The sequence below is a fragment of the Mauremys mutica genome, chromosome 14, assembly GCF_020497125.1.
Source record: "Mauremys mutica isolate MM-2020 ecotype Southern chromosome 14, ASM2049712v1, whole genome shotgun sequence".
Classification (NCBI taxonomy): Eukaryota; Metazoa; Chordata; order Testudines; family Geoemydidae; genus Mauremys; species Mauremys mutica.
In genome coordinates, this window is record NC_059085.1 from 15,506,423 (window position 1) to 15,526,632 (window position 20,210).

Sequence of the window (20,210 nt, forward strand, 5' to 3'; positions counted from 1 at the left end):
AACATGAACATTCGTTGCTGTCCAATGTCCACAAGAAAGATTCTGCTAGCAAAATGTGAGTGAAAAGCAGGATCTTCAGTTCCCACTGGCCTCCTGTCTCTCTGTCAAGCCTTGACCTACAAGGTGCACCTCACAGGCAGAAGCCAGCACTCATGGAGAACCCCAATGGCCTTGAGGGGGCTGTGAATGGGTGCCAGGCTCACCACACAGTGCACCTTGCAGCAATGGGGCCTGAAACCGTACCATTGTGTAATCTCCCCCCACCCTCCTGTAGCTTTACAGGAACATACACTTCAACTGCTGAACAAGTGGAGATTATTGTAGAGATCTGGAGTAATGGACCATGGTTTCAAATTGCAGGCTTCTGAAAACAAGTTTCTGTATTCTATAACTGGATCTGCTAGTATGGAAACCTACACCTTTGGGAAATTGCAGTCGCACTAAAGTCAATGGCACAACTGAGACGTGTGCAGTCCATGCTTGCAGATCCTGGTGTGTTTGTATTTAAGAAGCATTTCAGTCCACCATTAAAGCAGAACAGAGTAAATACACTTGCATAACAATTTACGATCAGTCTTACCTTTCCTCCACCTCACCTACCTTCAATGCGAGTTATTTAAAATGTAGAGCATAGATATATAGAACTATTTAGAATTCCATTACACACTAATCCCCGATATTTAATGAAGTATCAGCAGAAAGTAGAAGATGATTAGGCCACACTGTGTTGTGTTGATTGTCCTTACTGAGACAATGTCGGGTCAAATTTGGCTCAAAGTTTAGATTTTAATAATATAAGATTTTTAAAACCATAAATCATAATTGTTTCCACATATTTTTTAATTGCAAAAGGCGAAAGAGAAAAAAGAAAAGTCTGTAATCCAATCCCCCGCAGCATTTGCATCCACTACCGTAGAATCTAGTTCAATTGAGCCTGCAAGTAAAATCCGTTAACAATAATGTGAAACTGGCTACCTCTTTGCATTGTCCAAGCTAACAGATAAGAGTCAACATTAAAAAAAAAAAGTATATGTTTTAAATTATTTAATTTTAATTTTAAGAGAACAGAAAAGAATTTTTAAAGTGCTTAACACGAGTCCTTTTAAAATCAATATTATAATAATTCAGCTTTTTATACTGCCATTTCAAAGCGAGGCAAGTATTAGACACATTGTACAGATTAATAACCCAAGGAACCGAGTTTAAAAGTTCCCTTATGACAAAAATAATGTTTTAAGATATTTTCTTTCCTACTTTATAAACAACCACCATAGCCATCATACTGCAAATATTTATGCAAGGGTGTAACTTTACTCACATGAGTTGTAATTTTAACGTCAGTGGGACTACTAATTTACATACAGATGTTTCACCTGCTTGTTTGTAGGATTGGGTCATTAAATTATTAAAATGAGATCATCTTAAACAGTGACTTACTCTTTATGCTGATTTCTTTTACATTTCCCCTAAGCTTTGATAATAAAAAGATTAGTCATTTTCTTCCTATTCAGTTTCACTTTCAAGGTGACATGAACCAGAAGAATGAGGAAATGATTGGGAATGAAATGTTTCCACTGGAAAAAATTTCTACTGCTGTTAAATGTTATAAAATTCTCCCCTACCCCAGCCAAATCTAAAATCCCAGTGCTGCAACTGGATCTAATTGCAGTCATGGACCATTTTGACCTGATGCTGCCAGAGCAACATCAAAAGTAATTGCACCTCAGAAGTTCTAGTCCTTTAATTCAGTGGTTCTCAAACTTTTGTACTTTCACATAGCAAGCCCCTGAGTGCAGCATCCCCCTCCCTATAAATTAAAACCACTTTTTAATATATTTAACACCATTATAAATGCTGGAGGCAAAGTGGGGTTTGGGGTAGAGGCTGACAGCTCACGACCTCCTGAGGGGCCCCAACCCCCAGTTTGGGAACCACTGCTCTAATTGGTCAATTGGACCAAACAGCCACAGTAAACTGAAAGGTTAACTCTTCAAAAACAGTGTAACATCTCCAGTGCAATGGGAGCTACTCTTTAAAGGGGGGTGCGGGGGGGAGAGCATTTACCAAGACACACTATTGGTGATAGTCCCTCTGTTTAAAATGGGAACGAGCCATGTAGATTTTGACAAGCGGGGGGAGGGCGATGGGATTTGTTTGTTGGTATAAACGGCCCCTACTTTAACCACACGGTCGGAGCACCCTGCACTCTTTCAGCGGCAGTATGTCCACGCACAGAAAGGGAAGTCTGGGGTCCATGCAATTTAGCCGGGTCGTTGCAACCCCCCACGCTGGCAGGAGGGAAAAGACAAACACCGTCTAGCTGGTGCACGCCCGCAGGGGCCGTCGGGCTGCTTCCCTGGCGAGCCCCAAGGGAGACGGGCTGCTCCCAGGCTGCAGGCTAATCGCCGCCCTGGATTTACGGCAGCCTTGGCGGCAGGGCTGCACGGGAATAAACAGCCGCTTTCCCTTGGCTTGGAGCCAGCCGCTGCCTGGGTGGGCAGCCGAGCCCCACGCCCAGCAGCCGGGCCCGGGCCCAGACCCTCCCCCGCAGGTGCCCCGTTTGCCCCGGCCAGGATGCCGCTGCCCCGTTACTCCCGCCGCGGGCCGCCGGCCTTACCCGGGCTTTGTCGCGGGCGCTCAGGCGCCCCTCGTGCACGAAGGGGTTGCGGACGCTGGGCGGGTAGAGGGACTGCTGCCTGGGCAGGGGGAAGAGCCGCTGCGCCATGGCCCCGCGCCGCTCCGCGCCGCTCCGCTCCTCCGGCCGCCGCTCCGCACAGTCACCGCCGCGGGGCTGCTGCTGCTGCTCCACCTCCCGCCGCCGCCGCCGCCACCTGCGCATGAGCCGGCCGGGCCCCCGGGCTGAGCGCGCCCCAGGGATTCCCCCGCCGGCAGGAGACGCCCACGGGCCTCTGCTCCCGGCCTTTCCGCCTGTGGGCGCGCGTCCCTGGAGGGGACCTGCCAGGCAGCCCCTGCCTGGCTCCAGCCAGAGCCCCCAGGGGGGCTGGGGGCGGGAGGGGGGATTTAATGGCAGCCGGGGCTGGCCCCCCGGGGGTAAACAGGGACCAGCCCCCAGAGCACAGCCAACCCCAGGGCCCTTGTGGCCCTCAGCTTTGGGGGCTGGGAAGGAAACCGTCCCAGGAACAGCAGAGCCCCTGTGCCTCCTGCAGGAGCTGTGGCCGAAGCCAAAGCAGGAGGCTGGACCCTGGCACTTGCCCATCTCCTTGGACTCAGGCTAGTGCAGTGGTTTTGTGCGGGTGACCTCTTTCACACAGCAAGCCTCAGAGTGTGACCTCCCCTCTTATAAATTAAAAACATGTTTATATTTAACACTTTTAAATGCTGGAGGCAAAGCGGGGTTTGACCCCTCCCAAGTAATAACCTCATGACCCCCTGAGGGGTCCCAGCCCCCAGTTTGAGAACCCCTGGGCTAGTGGGTTCTTGCCAGCACCCCAAACCTTGAACAGCCAGCCGCTTGCAGCCTTCTCAGAGGCAGCACACAGAAAGCCTCACTAACCATACATCTATTTGTGGTGCCTATCTGGCCTCCATCACTGTAGTATCTACATGCCTCACAATCTTTACTATATCTCTCCTCACAACGACCCTGGGAGGCAGGAAAGTACTATTGCCCCCATTTCACAAATGGGGAACTGAGGCATAGAGAAACTAGTGACTTATAGAATCTCAGGGTTGGAAGGGACCTCAGGAGGTCATCTAGTCCAACCCCCTGCTCAAAGCAGGACCAAACCCAACTAAATCATCCCAGCCAGGGCTTTGTCAAGCCTGACCTTAAAAACCTCTAAGGAAGGAGATTCCACTACCTCCCTAGGTAACCCATTCCAGTTCTTCACCACCCTACTAGTGAAAAAGTTTTTCCTAATGTCCAACCTAAACCTCTGCCCAAGGCATCTGCTTGGAGGTTGCATCCCTTGTTATGATGATGATAATTTGCATTGTGATAGGGCCTGCTGGGGGCCCCAGTCATGGCCCAGGATTCCATTGTGCTGGGAGCTCTACAAACACAGACCAAAAGACTGTCCCTGCTCCAAGGAGATTTTCTTTTCCCCTTTTCTTTGTGGTGGGGCAAAACCAAAAATCTCTCAAGTGCATAGCCCAATAAATCACAGAGGAGCAAGCCAGGTCTGAGTCAGTTGGGTCTGTCTCTCTCTCTTTAATATGTGTAAAGTTTACTTCAATAACATCAGTTTCATCCTTTTATATCATGTTGCCACCATTTCTGGTTAGTATTTGGCAGGGATTAACAAAGAGACAGCCCCAGGTTTGTATGTAGACGCAGGGGTAAACGTGGACCTAAAATAGATGGCATATCCTGTAAAGAGGTCCTCATCCTAATGCCCTGAAACCTTTATGCTGCAGCCATCTACCACTAGGCGGAGACAGGACAATTTATTGCCAGAAAGATAAAGTCAGGGGGTCAGGTGGCATAATTAGTGAAGAGGAGTTAATTTTAGGTAGGGAGCCCTATAAGGGTATTCATTCTCCATCTCCCTTTCGGAGGTGAGGGCTGCTGGAACTTCCTCTGTCTTCAAACCTGAATGAAGCTGGGTCCCTTTCTGAAACTAAGCGAAGTTTCAGCCTAACTTTCTTTGCGGTACTTTGTTTTAGTTCCTCACAGCACACTGTTGATACAAGTTTATTAAACAGATTATGATATAAGAACAAAACTTTTTCATTGCCCCATCAAAGGTAGGGGGTCTAGTGGAGTGGGCACTGGACTGGGACTTGGCTCTCAAATGACTGACCTGCTGGGTTACCTTAGGTGAGTCCCTTGACCTCCCTGTGACACTGTTTCCTATCTCACCTATTGTCTGTCATGTGTCTAAATAAGCATTCATGTAGTGGCTAGCACCCTAACTCTGTTGGGGCCTCTAAGTGCTACCATCATACAACTAAATAACAATAACAAGTCTCAACCTTTCTAATCCAGTTCCTCTGTTTGGGGAGAACAGTACTTACCTACTTCACAGCGTTGTCATGAGGATTAATACATTAACAGCAGTCAGATGATTTTTAATAATATTTGTGCTTTCAAAGTGCAAAACACCGTGTAACAGCTAATTAATAATACAAAGATTCTGCCAAATTCTGGCTTCAGATATGCATGCACCGCACTATCTGCCTGCAATTGAACCTCAGCCGGGCTAGGATTTTCCTCACTGCTGGGGTTTCTCACTGTCACCTATCACACACCCTGTCTGGAACAGTTACAAGACAATCAAAGAAGTTGCTAACATGGAATGTTGGGGAACCTTTTGACTTCCACTCTTGAACTATCTGGACTCTAGAGAGACCTTACAGGTGAAGGGAGAGAGAATCTGAAGGCTGAGAGGGAGGAGAGGAGAGTCTAGGCATCCTGAAAGGACCAGCCAAAAATCCGAAGGGCTCTCTGAGTGGTGAGGGTATTGGAGGGAGGTGCTGGTTTTGTTTTTGCATTGTTCTGTAACTTGCTGTAGTTTCTCTATGAATAACAGTTTGTTCAAAAACCTGACGGCTTGGCTAGGCGAGCAGCAACCAATTCCTCTCTCATCGGCAGCCAGTCTTCCATAGAGAATACAAACACCCCAACTGGGCTTAAATGAGCTTTGTGTAGCAATCAAGGCCCTGCCTAATTCTCCCTCTGTAACCCCCACCCCCACTTATAATGAAGGACACTTAGGTACTAAATCTCTCACTCACGTTCCTCCCATTTGGGATGATGCCAAGACTCGAGCTTCTAGGCCTAGAGCCACAGTGCCGTGAATTCAAAAGTGACCTTCTCTGCCAATCCTTGATCTCCTTTTAAAGCCCTGACTCCATGGGCCATGGCTAGAACTAGTTGGAAACTGGAATTTCCCATAGAATAGTAATGTCAACAAATGTGGTTCGGAAGCATTGAAAGGTTTTGTTTCAGTAATGGATAGCAGGACAAGAGTGAATGTTCATCATGGATATTCCATTTTATAATTAAATAAACCGAGATGAGGAGAAGAAATCTGGGGTTATAGTTTTAGCAGTAGAGCTAACATAAATTAGCAGCTCCAAGCTTAATGCAGGAGACACAGAATTGCCATCCAGTTGACGGTTAGACCTTGCTTCACACAGCCAACTATTCTGAGCCTCAACTTCTCTACCCTGTACAGTGTGATCTTCATGCAGGAAGCAGCAAAGTGGAAGCTGAGTAAACATGTTCCTGTTTGCAAAACTCAGGTGTGATCTCTGTTGTGTATTCTCTCTAACCTTCCACCTCTTGAGCACAACCAGGTTTCTTGGGTAGTGCTTTGGTGATATGGACATTTTAAATCATTGAGAGTTGCAGGGGCTCAGCATCTCCAAAAATCAGGCCCTCTTTTTCTATATCAAATTTATTTTCAGTTGCTATTTGAGTTCATATTTAGGTATATATAAAGCATGTGGTGGTGGTACTTGTGATAAATGGCGCTTATCAAGCATCTTTGACCATCTCACCTGCACTCTGCCCACTAATCCTCACCCACTGAGACTACTTCTAACTCCAGGGAGCTTCAGTGGCTTACATGAGCTGGAGATCTGGTCAGGAGCTTTATCCCATTGGATAGAGGAGAATCCTAGCTTTCTAATTCATTCAGTTCTTGTGCTGCTTCAAAGATCCCAAGTTATTGAGTCTTACAGTAATGATGTTCTTATGTATAGAAAATCTATTTTAGGCAATTTCACACAATTTTAAAAGTATTGATTATATTTTTTTCCCTTCCACGATTGGTACAGTGGGATTTATGCCATTGAGGGAGCCTAGCTTTGCAGTGAGAGAGAAGCACATAATGCAAATAAAATGTTTTAACATTCTGGAAGAGTCTTTCTGTAAAATATGTAGCATATCAGAATACATGATGAGGTGAAAAGATTTTACCAGCGTTCATTTGTAATCTAGCCATTGTTCCGGAATTCGTGGCAGTGAGGTATATGGCAACCTCTTTGGGGTAGGGGCCATCTGTTTGTTCTGTGTTTGTACAACCCCTAGCACAATAGTCCTGGTCTATGACTGGAGCGCCTATGTGCTACCACAATACAAATGACTACTACTGAAAGACATAAAATTCATTGTGGTGATATTATCTACTGAGTTTTTATTGTACATCACCAAAATCCACAAATAAACATACAGTGTTATATATGTACAATTTAAGGGTAGTTTATTCTTATTGATCTAGCACATAAGAGTATTCTAAGCACTTTGCAGGGATGTAGGAAGATAGATTGTAAGCTCTTCTGGGCAAGAATCTAAGTGTAATGTTGCCCTCCTGGATCCTCCACAAAACTCAGCTGGAGACCTCTTCTGTGCAAATATCAGTACCCTTTTATTTGCAGTGTTTGTTCCTACCACCATCTATATACAGTTCAGTCAATACAGCCAGCTCCCTGGGGGACTGCTAGTCTCTTCAGCTAGCAGAGAACTCCAGCCACAGGCTCCTCCCTTTTCAGTTTCCCCCTTCCCCTCTTCTTCCTTCCTGCCAGCTCTATATAGTCTCCTGGCTGATCAGGCCAGCAGGTGTTTCTCCTTAACCCCTTAGGTGAGCCACACCCAGCCAGCTCCAATTAATACTCCTTACTTGGAGCTGGGCTAACAGGGGCCTGGCACAGGTCTCCTGGCTAGCCCCTGTTACACGCCTCACCCGCTAAGACAGGCAAGGGCCGGCCTACTTTAGCCCTTTTGCCCCTTGGCCCTTTCTACCCAGGAGGGCCCTTTCAGGGAAGGCTCCCCACTCCTGGCTGAGCACTTCCCGGCCACCTCTGTTGGTGGATCCTCCATCCCTCTCCCACAGAATGTACACTGCTCCGAGAGGGGTGGCCCCCCTAATTCGCCTCTGCCTGCAGGTCATCACAGCGTGGCGGGCACTCCATCCCCAGTTCCTCCTGTACCTCGGGTTGGGTTTCTAAATTCATCCCACTCTCGGGTGGGGCTCCTCACACCTCAGTTTCCCCCATACCTCTATTCTGCGGGTCTGGGGCCTCGTCCACGGGGAGCAGTGATATGGGGTGCTCCCCTTGGCACGTCCCTTCCTCTGAAGGGCTCAGGCTAGCCAGCTCCCCCATATACCCTTCCCACGGGCCCACCCTCTCTGGGCTCTGTTGTCTAGGAGTTTCTTCGCTACTGACGGGACTAGGCCAATCCTTTCATCTGGGGACCCTCTGGCTCAGTATCTCTGCCCCTCCTCTCAGGGTACCCCACTGCTTCCTTCTAAGCAGCGGGGCCCAGTCCTGGCCTAACACTACTGGATATGGTAGCCCGTCCAGCACCCCACCTGCTTCCATCTGAAGCAACCCCTCACTTCCAGGGGTACCTGAGCCACCGGGCAGGACTTCTTGTCCCCATGGATGCACCCAAGGGCCATCCTTGCCCCCGGGAGCTGCCAGTGTGGCTTTACCAACATCCTTTGTACTAGTGTACAGCCTGATGCCATGTCTACCAGGCCCGTTTGGGGTTTTCTCCCACCTTCAGGGAATGGTGGACAGGTTTAGCCCCCATTTTTGCCCCTCAACTTGAGTCCATCCATAAAATTCCATATCCGGTCTCTCACACTGCCACACGTTAGACTAGCAGGCCTTTTGGGTGCTCCTCGGGGCTCCCCCTTTTTCTCCTGTCCTTTCCCAGGAAACAGCTCTGTCTGCATCCTCCCCTATCCTTCTGGGGTCAGTCCTCCTTCCGGGGTCCCTCGGCCTCTATGTACTCTTCCGTCAATCGGACGGCTGCCTCGACGGTGCCGGGCTGGTGGCGTCTCACCCATACATGTATGGTCTCCAGGAGGCTCTGCAATAGTTGCTCGAGGACCAGGGTATCCATGATTTCCTCTATGGTCCGCGCCTCATGTCTCAGCTAGCGCGTGGCCCAGTCCCTCAGCCTCTGGGTATACGCCCGGGACCACACTGTTGACATCCACCGGGACGACCAGAACTTCTGTCAGTACCGTTTGGCCGACAGGCCCACCCAGTCCAGAATGGCTGCTCTTACCGCCTCATAATTGTGAGCTTGTTCCTCGCTCAGTGCCATGTATGCGGCTTGAGCCTCACCAGTTAAGTAGGGAGCGAGTTGGAGGGCCCAGGTTGTTCTCTCCCACCTGGTGCCCATGGCTACCCGCTCAAAAGTCCCAAGGAAGGCATCCGGATCATCCGCCATGCTCATCTTACACAGTCCCCAACCCGGCAGCCAGGTGCCCTCCCCTGTCATAGGACTCACCATGCACTGCAGGAGTTGCCCCTGCACGCTGGTCTGCTCCCAGATAAAGTCCTGTAGGCTCTGCTGCTGTTCCACCTGCCAGGCCAGGAAGGCCTGTCTCTCAGCCTGGTGGGACTGCTGGAAGTTTTGCAGGGTCTGCTGTGTCCGTTCCTGCTGCTTTACCAGCCATTGCAGAGTCTCCTCCATGTCCGGGTCACCAACCATGTTCACTGGCTTCAGATCCCAGACAAGCCCCCACGTGTAATGGTGCACTTCACCGCTCCTCTCAAAAATCAGGCCGGAGACCAGTGCCCTTTTATTTGCAGTGTTTGTTCCCACTACCATCTATATACAGTTCAGTCAATACAGCCAGCTCCCTGGGGGACTGCTAGTCTCTTCAGCTAGCAGAGAACTCCAGCCACAGGCTCCTCCCTCTCCAGTCGTCCTCCCCCCGACTTACTTCCTGCCAGCTCTGTTTAGTGTCCTGGCTGATTAGGCCAGCAGGTGTTTCTCCTTAACCCCTTAGGCGAGCCACACCCAGCCAGCTCCAATTAATACTCCTTACTTGGAGCTGGGCTAAGTGGGACCTGGCACAGGTCTCCTGGCCAGTCTCTGTTACACTAAGATCCTGATCCTGTGGTTAAATCTGCTGATGTTAAACCCCTGCGTCCAGTACAGCTGCAGTCTGTACATACAACCGATGCGAAACATGCCGGCAGATTGTGCCATGTTTTGCAGAATATATCCTGTAGAGGGCAGATTATAATAATGCCATTTTTGCAGAATATATCCTGTAGAGGGCAGATTTTCCTTTGGTGTAAATTGTCATAACTTCATTGATGTCAGTGGTGCTATGACAAATTATATCATATTAACATCTTCCCCTCAGTACTCGTTTTGGGAAGAAATAACTCTCCTTGCTTTGCATTAGCTAGAATTTGTTCCTATATATCTTCATACCATAATGATGGGAAATAAAACATCAGAAACTCATTTTAATGTTTATTTCCAAAAGGTGTGGAATGGAAGAAAACACATATTCCAAAGTGCGAGACTAAATACATGCACTCACACATTTTTTAAATCTGCTGTCAGTCATTTCTCCTCCGTACCACAAGCTAACAGATGTTGCTCCTTATAGGTTTTCGCTGATTAATTATCCTGATTAGCCCCAGTATGTTATCTTTATAGAACACACTCAGAAGGCACGTCTGACATATAAATTGAAAACCCACTTTATATTTGAAGCAGATTCCCACTTGCTTTTGAAAAACAAGCCCCATCTGGTGGTCACAATGCTCTACCACAACAAAACTCAGCACTTTGTTCAGTAACTGATCCCCACAGCCCTTTCTCAGGGCGGGCTACAATATCCCTGCCCAAATAATGCCATAAGAGATTACTAAATTCGATGGGCCTGACTCTCCTCTTGCTTGCACTAGTGTAAGTTAGAAGCAGTTCAGTTGAAGCCAATACTGTTATACTGGTGTAAAACTGGTGTGAAAAAAGAATCACACTCTTTGTGTAGAAATTACCACTTGTTAGGTAGCCAAAATGCAGACTGAGAAAGGAAAATCAGTAGCACAAGCTATGGTCCATAATAATAAAGGATCATTTTGAATGGCAAATCTAGAAACAGAAAGAGGTCACATTATAGAAGGAAAATAAAACATACTAGGAGTGATCAGTTTCTAGAGGTATCTATTTAACTATGAAACCAACATAAAACACATTTTATATGTAATGCTCAAAGGGCCAGATACTCTGGTGTAACTCAGCATAGCTCAAGTGACTGACTTTAATAGGCTGAGGATCTGGTACAAAGTGTATGTATGTATGTGTATGTACGTACGTATGTATAAAAAAAAATAAAGTACAACATAAGAGTGGCAATACTGGGTCAGACCAAAGGTCCATCTAGCCCAGTATCCTGTCTTCCGACAGTGGCCAATGCCAGGTGTCCCAGAGGGAATGAACAGAACAGGTAATCATCAAGGGATCCATCCCGTCACCCATTCCCAGCTTCAGGCAAACAGAGGCTAGGGACACCATCCCTGCCCATCCTGGCTAATAGCCATTGATGAAGCTATCCTCCATGAACTTATCTAGTTCTTTTTTGAACCCTATTATAGTCTTGGCCTTCACAAAATCCTCTGGCAAGGAGTTCCACAATTTGATTGTGCGTTGTGTGAAAAAATAATTACTTTTATTTGTTTTAAACCTGCTGCCTATTAATTTCATTTGGTGACCCCATGTTCTTGTGTCATGAGAAGGAGTAAGTAACACTTCCTTATACACTTTCTCCACACCAGTCATGATTTTATAGACCTCAATCATATCCCCCCTTAGTCATCTCTTTTTCAAGCTAAAAAGTTCCAGTCCTATTAATCTCTCCTCATATGGCAGCTGTTCCATACCTCTAATCATTTTTGTTGCCCCTTTCTGAATCTTTTCCAATTCCAATATATCTTTTTTTTGAGATGGGGCAACTACATCTGCATGCAGTATTCAAGATGTGGGCGTACCATAGATTTATATAGAGGCAATATGATAATTTCTGTCTCATTCTCTATCCCTTTCTTAATGATTCCCAACATTCTGATCACTTTTCTGACGGCCGCTGCACTTTGAGTGGATGTTTTCAAAGAACTATCCACAATGACTCCAAGATCTCTTTCTTGCATGGTAACAGCTAATTTAGACCCCCATCATATATGTATAGTTGGGATTATGTTTTCCAATGTGCATTACTTTTCATTTATCAACAGTGAATTTCATCTGCCATTTTGTTGCCCAGTCACCCAGTTTTGAGAGATCCTTTTGTAGCTCTTTGCAGTCTGCCTGGGACTTAACTATCTTGAGTAGTTTTGTATCATCCAAAAATTTTGCCACCTCACTGTTTACCCCTTTTTCCAGATCATTTATGAATATGTTGAGTAGGACTGGTCCCAGAACAGGCCCCTTGGGGACACCACTATTTACCTCTCTCCATTCTGAAAAATGACCATTTATTCCTACCCTTTGTTTCCTATCTTTTAACCAGTTACCAATCAATGAGAGCACCTTCCGTCTTATCCCATGACAGCTTACTTTGCTTAAGAGCCTTTGGTGAGGGACTTTGTCAAAGACTTTCTGAAAATCTAAGTACACTATATTCATTGGATCCCACTGGTCCACATGCTTGTTGACCCCCTCAAAGAATTCTAGTAGATTAGTGAGGCATGATTTCCCTTTACAAAAAACATGTTGACTCTTCCCCAACAAATTATGTTCATCTGTGTGTCTGACAATTTTGTTCTTTACTATAGTTTCAACTGGTTTGCCTGGTACTGAAGTCAGAGTAGATTTTTTTTTTCATCTTTTAAACAAAATCCCCCCTCAGTAAGAAACCAAGTCTGCAAAATCTTAGCCCCAAAACTGAAAGTTTCAGAAAGTTATGTGACTTAGAACATGGATGCAAGCAACTGGTAGTCCTGTCATTGCTCCTGAAAACACACACACACACACACACACACACACACACACACACACACACACACACACACTTTGGCTCTGGTCCAAACTTATCTAACGCCCGGAGATTTCCTTTCTTGTTAAATAACAACACAACAAATCTAAACCTAAGCTTTCTCCAGAGCTTGGTTATTTCTAGACTATTTTCAGATAAATTCCCATTCCTGTCTCCATCCCTTGTTCTTCTGCCTTACTGAGCCTTTCAAAGCTCTGATATCCTGGGTGGAAGCCAACAGGCATCACATTTGCTGGCTGCCAGGATGAGTTAGCAAAATAACTTGAAATCTGTGAACAAAGCTCTAGCAATTGATAAGAGGGGTATAAGTAACTATAAACAGCCTCCTGGATTCTGGGCCCACCAGGATCCAGTCCAGTCCATAGCGTAAGCTAGAGTAGCTTGGCAGTTGGACTGTCCATTGCTTTAATGGGTCATTCAGGCATCCAAGAATAGCTGGAGTATAATGGCAGTAAAGTGATACCCTGTTCCCATGGGCATGCACCCTACAACAGACTCCCCCTATGCTGAGAGAATTCCCAGGTAGCCATTTAATCTGACTTCCCCCACACTTTGCACCACTTGAGTGGAATAAAGCAGGAAACAACAAGCACCCAGAATCAGGTCCCTTAGGTTTACAAGTCGTGTATCAGAAGTGTAGCACAGGGTCTCCACAAAACACTTAAACATGTGCTTAGCTTGCATGTGATTAGTCCCATGAAGTCAATGGGATTTAAAGAGAAGCATTTGCTTAAATCCTTCACTGGATCAGGGCCTATATGGCTACCTAGATACACTGAACAGTTAGCTAAATGATGTGGCTTGCTGATTTCTACCTGAAGGTAAAGTCAGTATTGACTTAGGGCCTGATTCAGCAGGCGCTGCCCATGTCACACATACTCTCATTTACATCAAGGAGTGCCCTGCTAGAGAACTGGACACTTTGATGGGAATTTCTTATATGTGTGTGTCCTTGGTCAGAGGAAGTCCAAACTGGTGATGAAGGATTACGTATCCAACTCCCAGGGCTCTTGTAGTGTCATCTTCCATGATCACTAATTTCACTTTAAAACAAAAGAAAAAAAGTAGATTTACAAAAAAAAGAGCGAATCAGTGAATTGCATGTGTATGAAATATAAAATCTTGCTGTTTTTTCCCCTTTGAACTAAACCCAGGAGGAACAGTAAAGTTTACCCTATTTAAAACATTAATTAGGGAGCTGACAGTACATAGAGATAAAAAAGAAGTCTTAGAGAAGTCTCCAGGGACTCAAAAACCCCAGTTTTGTCTACATGAGGCAAAATAATTTTAATTAGAAAAAACTGAATTGAAGTGAACTGATACGAGCAACAAAAAGAGAATTTATCCCTCAATGTATTCATGGAGCATAATTGAATGTTCATTAGCTAAGAGTTATTTACTGACTGTTAATGAGCAGAAATGAATATGTATTATTTCTTATTAAGCTGGAAATGTATAGACCTAATTGTATTTAAATATAGTAGCTATAAAACTGTGTTTATTAAATTTCACAACTAAGCACAGTAAAGGCACGTAGGTGAATTTGTATTCTTTACCGTAATATAATTTTAAATATTTACTAAGCTAAGTGGTAATGATACACTGCTTGTGATAATGAATGGGTATTACATTATGCTAGCAGGACTTAGCAAAACCTTCATTTGGATAGGATTTATGCTTTGTTTATTCTGAATCAGGGGAGGCAACATAACCCAATGCAGCACAGTAGAAGCGACAGGATTAATGTAGAAGGCTGTTATTTTTTTTCTTCCTCACAATATAAGTCCTCTGTTATTTATGATCAAGTAATATTTAGGCCCGTATTGCTACCATGACTTGGTGGAAATGTCACAAAGGAGTGTTTAGGTGAGATTTAATTGTAGAACTATTGAGGCATTATGGCAGGCAGGATTATTATTATTATTAACAGTAGAAATAGTAGTACTGGTTTGTATTGACATAGGCCCAGATCTTGGAAGGTATCTAGACATTGTTCTGCTCAGAATTGCAAGACCTAAGTCTCATTTTCAAAGGTGGGCCCTTAGGAATATTAAATGTCTTAGTGAATGTCAATGGAATTTATGCTCCTAAGTGCATAAGACTCTAGACTCCTAAGTCACTTAGGCCTTGCAATGCTGAGCAGAGCAATGCCTAAATGCTTTTAACAATCTGGGCCATAGTGCCTAGCAGCCCCAACTGCCATCGGCACTTTATGGTAGGTGATCCCCATACGTAGTTAAGAGACTATTCCTACCCTGAAGAGCTTACAGTTAACATAGAGAAGACAGCAGAAGGTGAGAGAAAGTAAGCGTTGGTAGTCATTTTATCTTAGGAGGGTGCATGGCGAAGTGGGTAGAAGCTCAGGGAAAACAAGCAGGGAGGAAAAGGGGGAGGTGTGGGAAAGTAGCAGGCAGGGGCGGCTCTAGGAATTTTGCCGCCCCAAGCATGGCAGGCAGGCTGCCTTCTGCGGCTTGCCTGTGGATGGTCCGCTGGTCCCGCGGCTTCGGCGGACCTCCCGCAGGCGTGCCGCCGAAGCCGTGGGACCAGCAGACCCTCCGCAGGCAAGCCGCGGAGGGCAGCCTGTCTGCCGCCCTCGCGGTGCCGGCAGAGTGCCCCCCACGGCTTGCCGCCCCAAGCACGCGCTTGGCGTGCTGGGGCCTGGAGCCGCCCCTGGTAGCAGGAAGGAGCAATGGAGAAGGAAGATGAGGTGGGGAGTAATGTGGGGCCAGGGAAAAAGAGGGTGAAGAAGGGACCAGTGGCTAAGTGAGAATGGGGGTGAGAGAATGGATAATGAGGGAGATGAAAAGGAAGAGGTGAACGGTGAGTGGGTCTGAGTCTGACAGGGACAGTAGAGGGGTGGAGAATGCAGTCCGGGAAAGGCAGGAGGTAGAACATGTAATAAGTCACTGTGCCTAGCCAGGGGTGAAAGTAACTTAAAGGACTTACCGGTACTCTGGAGTCCTGAGCGGGGGCATGGCCTCAACCGGAAGAGATGGGGCCTTTAAATCACCCCGGAGCTACCAGCTGCAGAGGCGGCTGGGAGCCCCGGGACTCAGGGGCGAATTAAAGGGCCCGGGGCTCCACCTGCCGCCCTTTAAATCACCGCGGGAACCCGGCTGCCAGAACTCTGGTGGGGATTTAAAGGGCCCGGGGCTCCCCGCAGCGGCCAGAGCTCCTGGCCCTTTAAATCCGCACCTGAGCCTGACTGCTGGAACTCTGGCAGGGATTTAAAGGGCCCGGGGATCCCCACAGTGTCCGAAGCACTGAGCCGTTTAAATCTCCGCTTGAGCCTGGCTGCCGGAGCTCTGGTAGCGCTTTAAAGGGCCTGGGGCTCACAGTCTGTACCGAGGGTAGAATACTCAGAGCTCTCTGTCTTCTGCGAAAGCTGCTAAAGAATGAGAGACCTGGGGCTGCCCATGGAGGAAACCTGGGCACAGAAGTGGGGCAAAATGGGGGATGATTGTCTAGTGGAGGGCTGGCACACAACGGGGACAGTGAGCATGATGTACTGAGGCCCCAGATTTCTCCGGATGGGCCTGCTTAGGGCCAGCTAGTGCCATTAGAGGTCTATATTGTAGGCAGTGCTGAGCCACACAACTTGGGGAATGGAGCATTGGGAAGTTTAAATTGCTTTTTTACGAAAACTCCCAATTGGCTCAGTTCCTTGTGTTTGTAGTTTCCTTTTTTAGGCTTCGCATTTGTCTCTTTCACATAAAATTGTTACAGTCTGTCAATAAGAACAGTGCCTCTGGCTCGCTTAACCTTACCTTTAGTGAAATTACTATATGGACACAGTATCATCACATTTTCAGTATTATCTATGAGCAAAAAATCACGTGTCCCTTTTCCTAGAAGACTGGCATTTTTTTCTCTTTTCACAAGGGGGCGATAAATCTCTACTCATTATTAAGGCACAGTACTACTCCATCCCACTACTAGTTCAGGAGTGTTACATTTACTGGTGCCCTTTGGGAGGCCATCCCACAGCCTAACAGTGTTTCCGTTTTTATTTATTTGAAGTAGCACCCATTACAGTGGGGACATTTCCCTGGTTGTCTGAATTTTCCATTTCTTAATTTCAGCCCTTTGCTTCAAGTTACTACGTCTCTTTCTGTAGACACTCTCCTTTAACAGCAATAATACTGCATCTACAGACCAGGGCCATATTCTCAGGCTGCCTTATCTTGATCAGCATAATAATGATGGAAAGCAGAAACAGCTGCTGCTATTTGGAACATTTGGCATCTCTGGTTTCTCTTCCAGTATAATTATTTCCCCCCTTGTATTAAGAAGCTTATGATCCTTTTATTTTCTTTTATTTTAATGATTGTTGTGATTTCCTTTTTCTTTGCTGTCCATTCTATCTTTGTGAGGTCTGATTTTCTTTCTGCTATATTAAGAACAGTGAATTATTTGCTGTGAAGAATTTCATCAGCTCCAGCCAGAGCATCCTAAAGGAAAAGAGGAAAAGAAGAAGAACCCCTGATTTAGAAAATTCAATACTTTTGTGTCTCTGTTAATGCTACACGAGCTCATTCCAGGTGCTGGATCTGAAGGACCTGGGCCTATTTCAGCTTGTAATGGCAATCACTGTTAAAGTAAATGCTTAATAAAATTTATGGCTTGATATAGCCCCTGAAGAATGGTTTTACTGGGTCTCCTAAATGAAAATATTTATTATTAGATATAATATACTTCTGTATATTTTTTCTAATGCATAGAAAATCTGCATGCAGAACCAAGGACTCCATTCAGCTAAGCACAAGGCATGTGGTTAGGTTTAATGCAGAGGGCTGGGTCAAGAGGTGCCTCAAACCACCTTTGCGTCTTCTCTTTCAAGAACTTGCAGCTTTCTGCTTCCAAGGCTCTTCTGGCCCCAATCATAAGCTAGGACAGACTTCATTGCCAAAGTGCCCTGGTGCCTGCAGCAGCAGAGACTTGCTAGGCTGCAGGACTATCCCGGCCACATCTCCAGAGGCCAATAATCCACCCACTCCCTGCTCTCCCCCATTCCCAACAAACGATTCCCTCTGTACTAAGGGTTTCTGCAGGGGCAACACAGAGCTGACAGGGCTGTCCCCACCCTTGGCATATAGATGGCCCTGCACTGGCACTATTTATTGGGGGAGCAGTAAAGCTACATGGAATCTGATCCTTTGCCGAATGGCACTTGTGAGGAACACAGGATTGAACCTCCTGGTCCAAACCCTGATCTTGGTTGCATGGATGTAACTGAGATCAGAATCTGCCCCATCCTTTCCATAATTGCTGGACGGAAGGTACTGCTATTTAGCTTTGCTGTGTCTTACAGGCTCAAACACCAAGAGAAGTTTTAATGTCTGTATCTTTAGCTAAAATCTTCAGAGCCCCTTTCCTGCCATAGTCAATGATTTCTGAGACAAGAATTCAAGTCTTAACACCCAGTATGCCCTAGTTATTTCTCCCCGGAGATTCAGGCATTGCGGCTGGTTTTGTTACGTTCAAAATAGTATCACAAAAATGTGTGGCATCACTTATGTGGGTTTAACATCAGCTTCACGCCAGAAAACCTCAGAGTTTTCTGTGTTCCATTACCCTCCTTGGCACAAGTAGCCACAGTTCTGCTATGCACCCATGAGTATGCAACACTAAATAGGGTAAAGTCAACTGTAAACGGGATGTGCCTCACTTTAATCTATAACTCATGCGTATTCAGTTAAGGAAAACAAACCCTTCTTACCACAACTATGTGCCCTCCAAAACTCCATCCATATGTAAAATGATCCTCAAAAGTCACATTTTGTCTTATTACTTAAAATTGCAAGCACACTGTAATATCAGCAGAGCTTGTATGTAGAAGATGATCCAGGGTTGTTGGGTTTTTTTACAATGGACCAGGACATCCATTAAAAGCCAAGAGGAAATTGTTGACTATGAAAAGAAATAATAAATCCTACATTTTCTGTACCCCCAGAACTCCCAGGTAAGGCTGTCTGAAAATTTTCAGTCAAAACTGTTTTTGATGGAAAATTGGGCTTTTGACAAAACAACTTTTTTCCTGAAGTGTATGATTTCCTGAAAAAAATTGCCTTTTTTTTTGTTGAAAAAACCAAACACCTGGGAATCAAAGTATTTCAGTTTGGATATGTTGCCATAATGTCTCATGGGAGTTGTAGTTCACCTGCCTCACATCTCCATTCTGCTTTGTATGCTTCCTGGCTGGACTACATTCTCAAGATGCACCATGATCAGGAACTCCCATCATTCCCTGCCTCTGCTCTCCAAAAGAGGATACTGTGGTGGATCATAGAAGATACAGTCCAACCATAGGACCCAGCCATTAGAGTAGAATGAAAGCATGAGACACCCAAACTTCAATTACATGAGGCACCACTGCAGCATTTATGAACTGAAATATTTCTGGTTTTGGTCAAAAAATTTTGGTGTTTGAATTTTCCTTGAAAAATCAACATTTTCCATGGAAAATGTAAATGAAAATGGATTTTCCACCCATTTTTGTTTAAATTTTCCACATGGAAAATAAAAACAAAACCTTTTTCAGACCAGCTCTTCCTTGAGTTTGAGTTGACTTAGTTTGGGATGTATAAAGAAAGCAAGATTAGGGTCCTCAAATATCGTATCTTTAAGTAAAAAGAAATGAAGGAGCAAGTACAATAAAACACTTAAATCTTAAGGCCCCCAATCCTGTAGCTGTGTGAAGGACTCCTCCATCCACATGGACTTCAGTGGGGCTCTGCACAATTTATAAGATGTGAAAAAAGCAAAGGAGCTGTCTTTGGGATAAAGAGCCAGGGATATTTCATGAATCAGAAAATGGGGCCAGGCCTATGACAGTGTGGTTTCTGTATCAAATTTTAATTCCAGTTTGTAGTGTATTGAACACAAGTCTGGACATGGCCAAAGACAACCTATTGGACTACATTACAGATAGTTGCCCTCCTCAGGAAAAATGCTTTGACACCTTGCTGAAAGACTAATACTAAGAATCCTCACGACCTAGATCTGGACCCATTGACTTTGAATGACTCTCAACTAATGGCCTGCCCCATAGGATTTCCACATGGGGACAGGTAGATAGGGCCAGCATGACTGGGAAAGGGGGTTGGGGCTTCCCAATGGAGCACACGGCAGAGAGATGGAGACCTACTTGAAAACAGGGTGCTGTTCTGTGCAGAGCGACCAACCCTCACCATATCTAAGAAGGGCTTCCAGGAGAAAGAACAAAAGAAACTCAACCCAGCCTGAAACATTGCCAAACCTGAGACTCACAAGGAGGATTGAGCTCAGACTCAGGGAGGATGTGTCTCAGGACTTTATTTTCAAAGTCCTGTACCTCTGAGTTGCTTTTAGAGTAAAGTGTCCATGGTTAAGAAATTCATTTGCTAAGCCTGTGTACCTCACTATCCTGACACATTGTCCCTGAAGGGGTTACACTAGTGGGGAGCTGGCTCAGGCTGTAACCAGGCCCCTATAAAACATGATAAATGATTT

At 45.7% G+C, this 20,210-nt stretch overlaps 1 protein-coding gene across 1 annotated transcript in view; it reads right to left on the reverse strand.

Moving 5' to 3' along the window:
- LPCAT2 (lysophosphatidylcholine acyltransferase 2) overlaps positions 1-2,826 on the reverse strand; it is a 50,526-nt gene extending 47,700 nt beyond the window's left edge. Inside the window, exon 1 of the mRNA XM_044987058.1 lies at positions 2,618-2,826. Coding sequence (XP_044842993.1) covers positions 2,618-2,725 — 108 coding nt within the window. The 5' untranslated portion in view covers positions 2,726-2,826. The remainder of the gene's footprint in view (positions 1-2,617) is intronic.
- Positions 2,827-20,210: the final 17,384 nt, after the last annotated feature.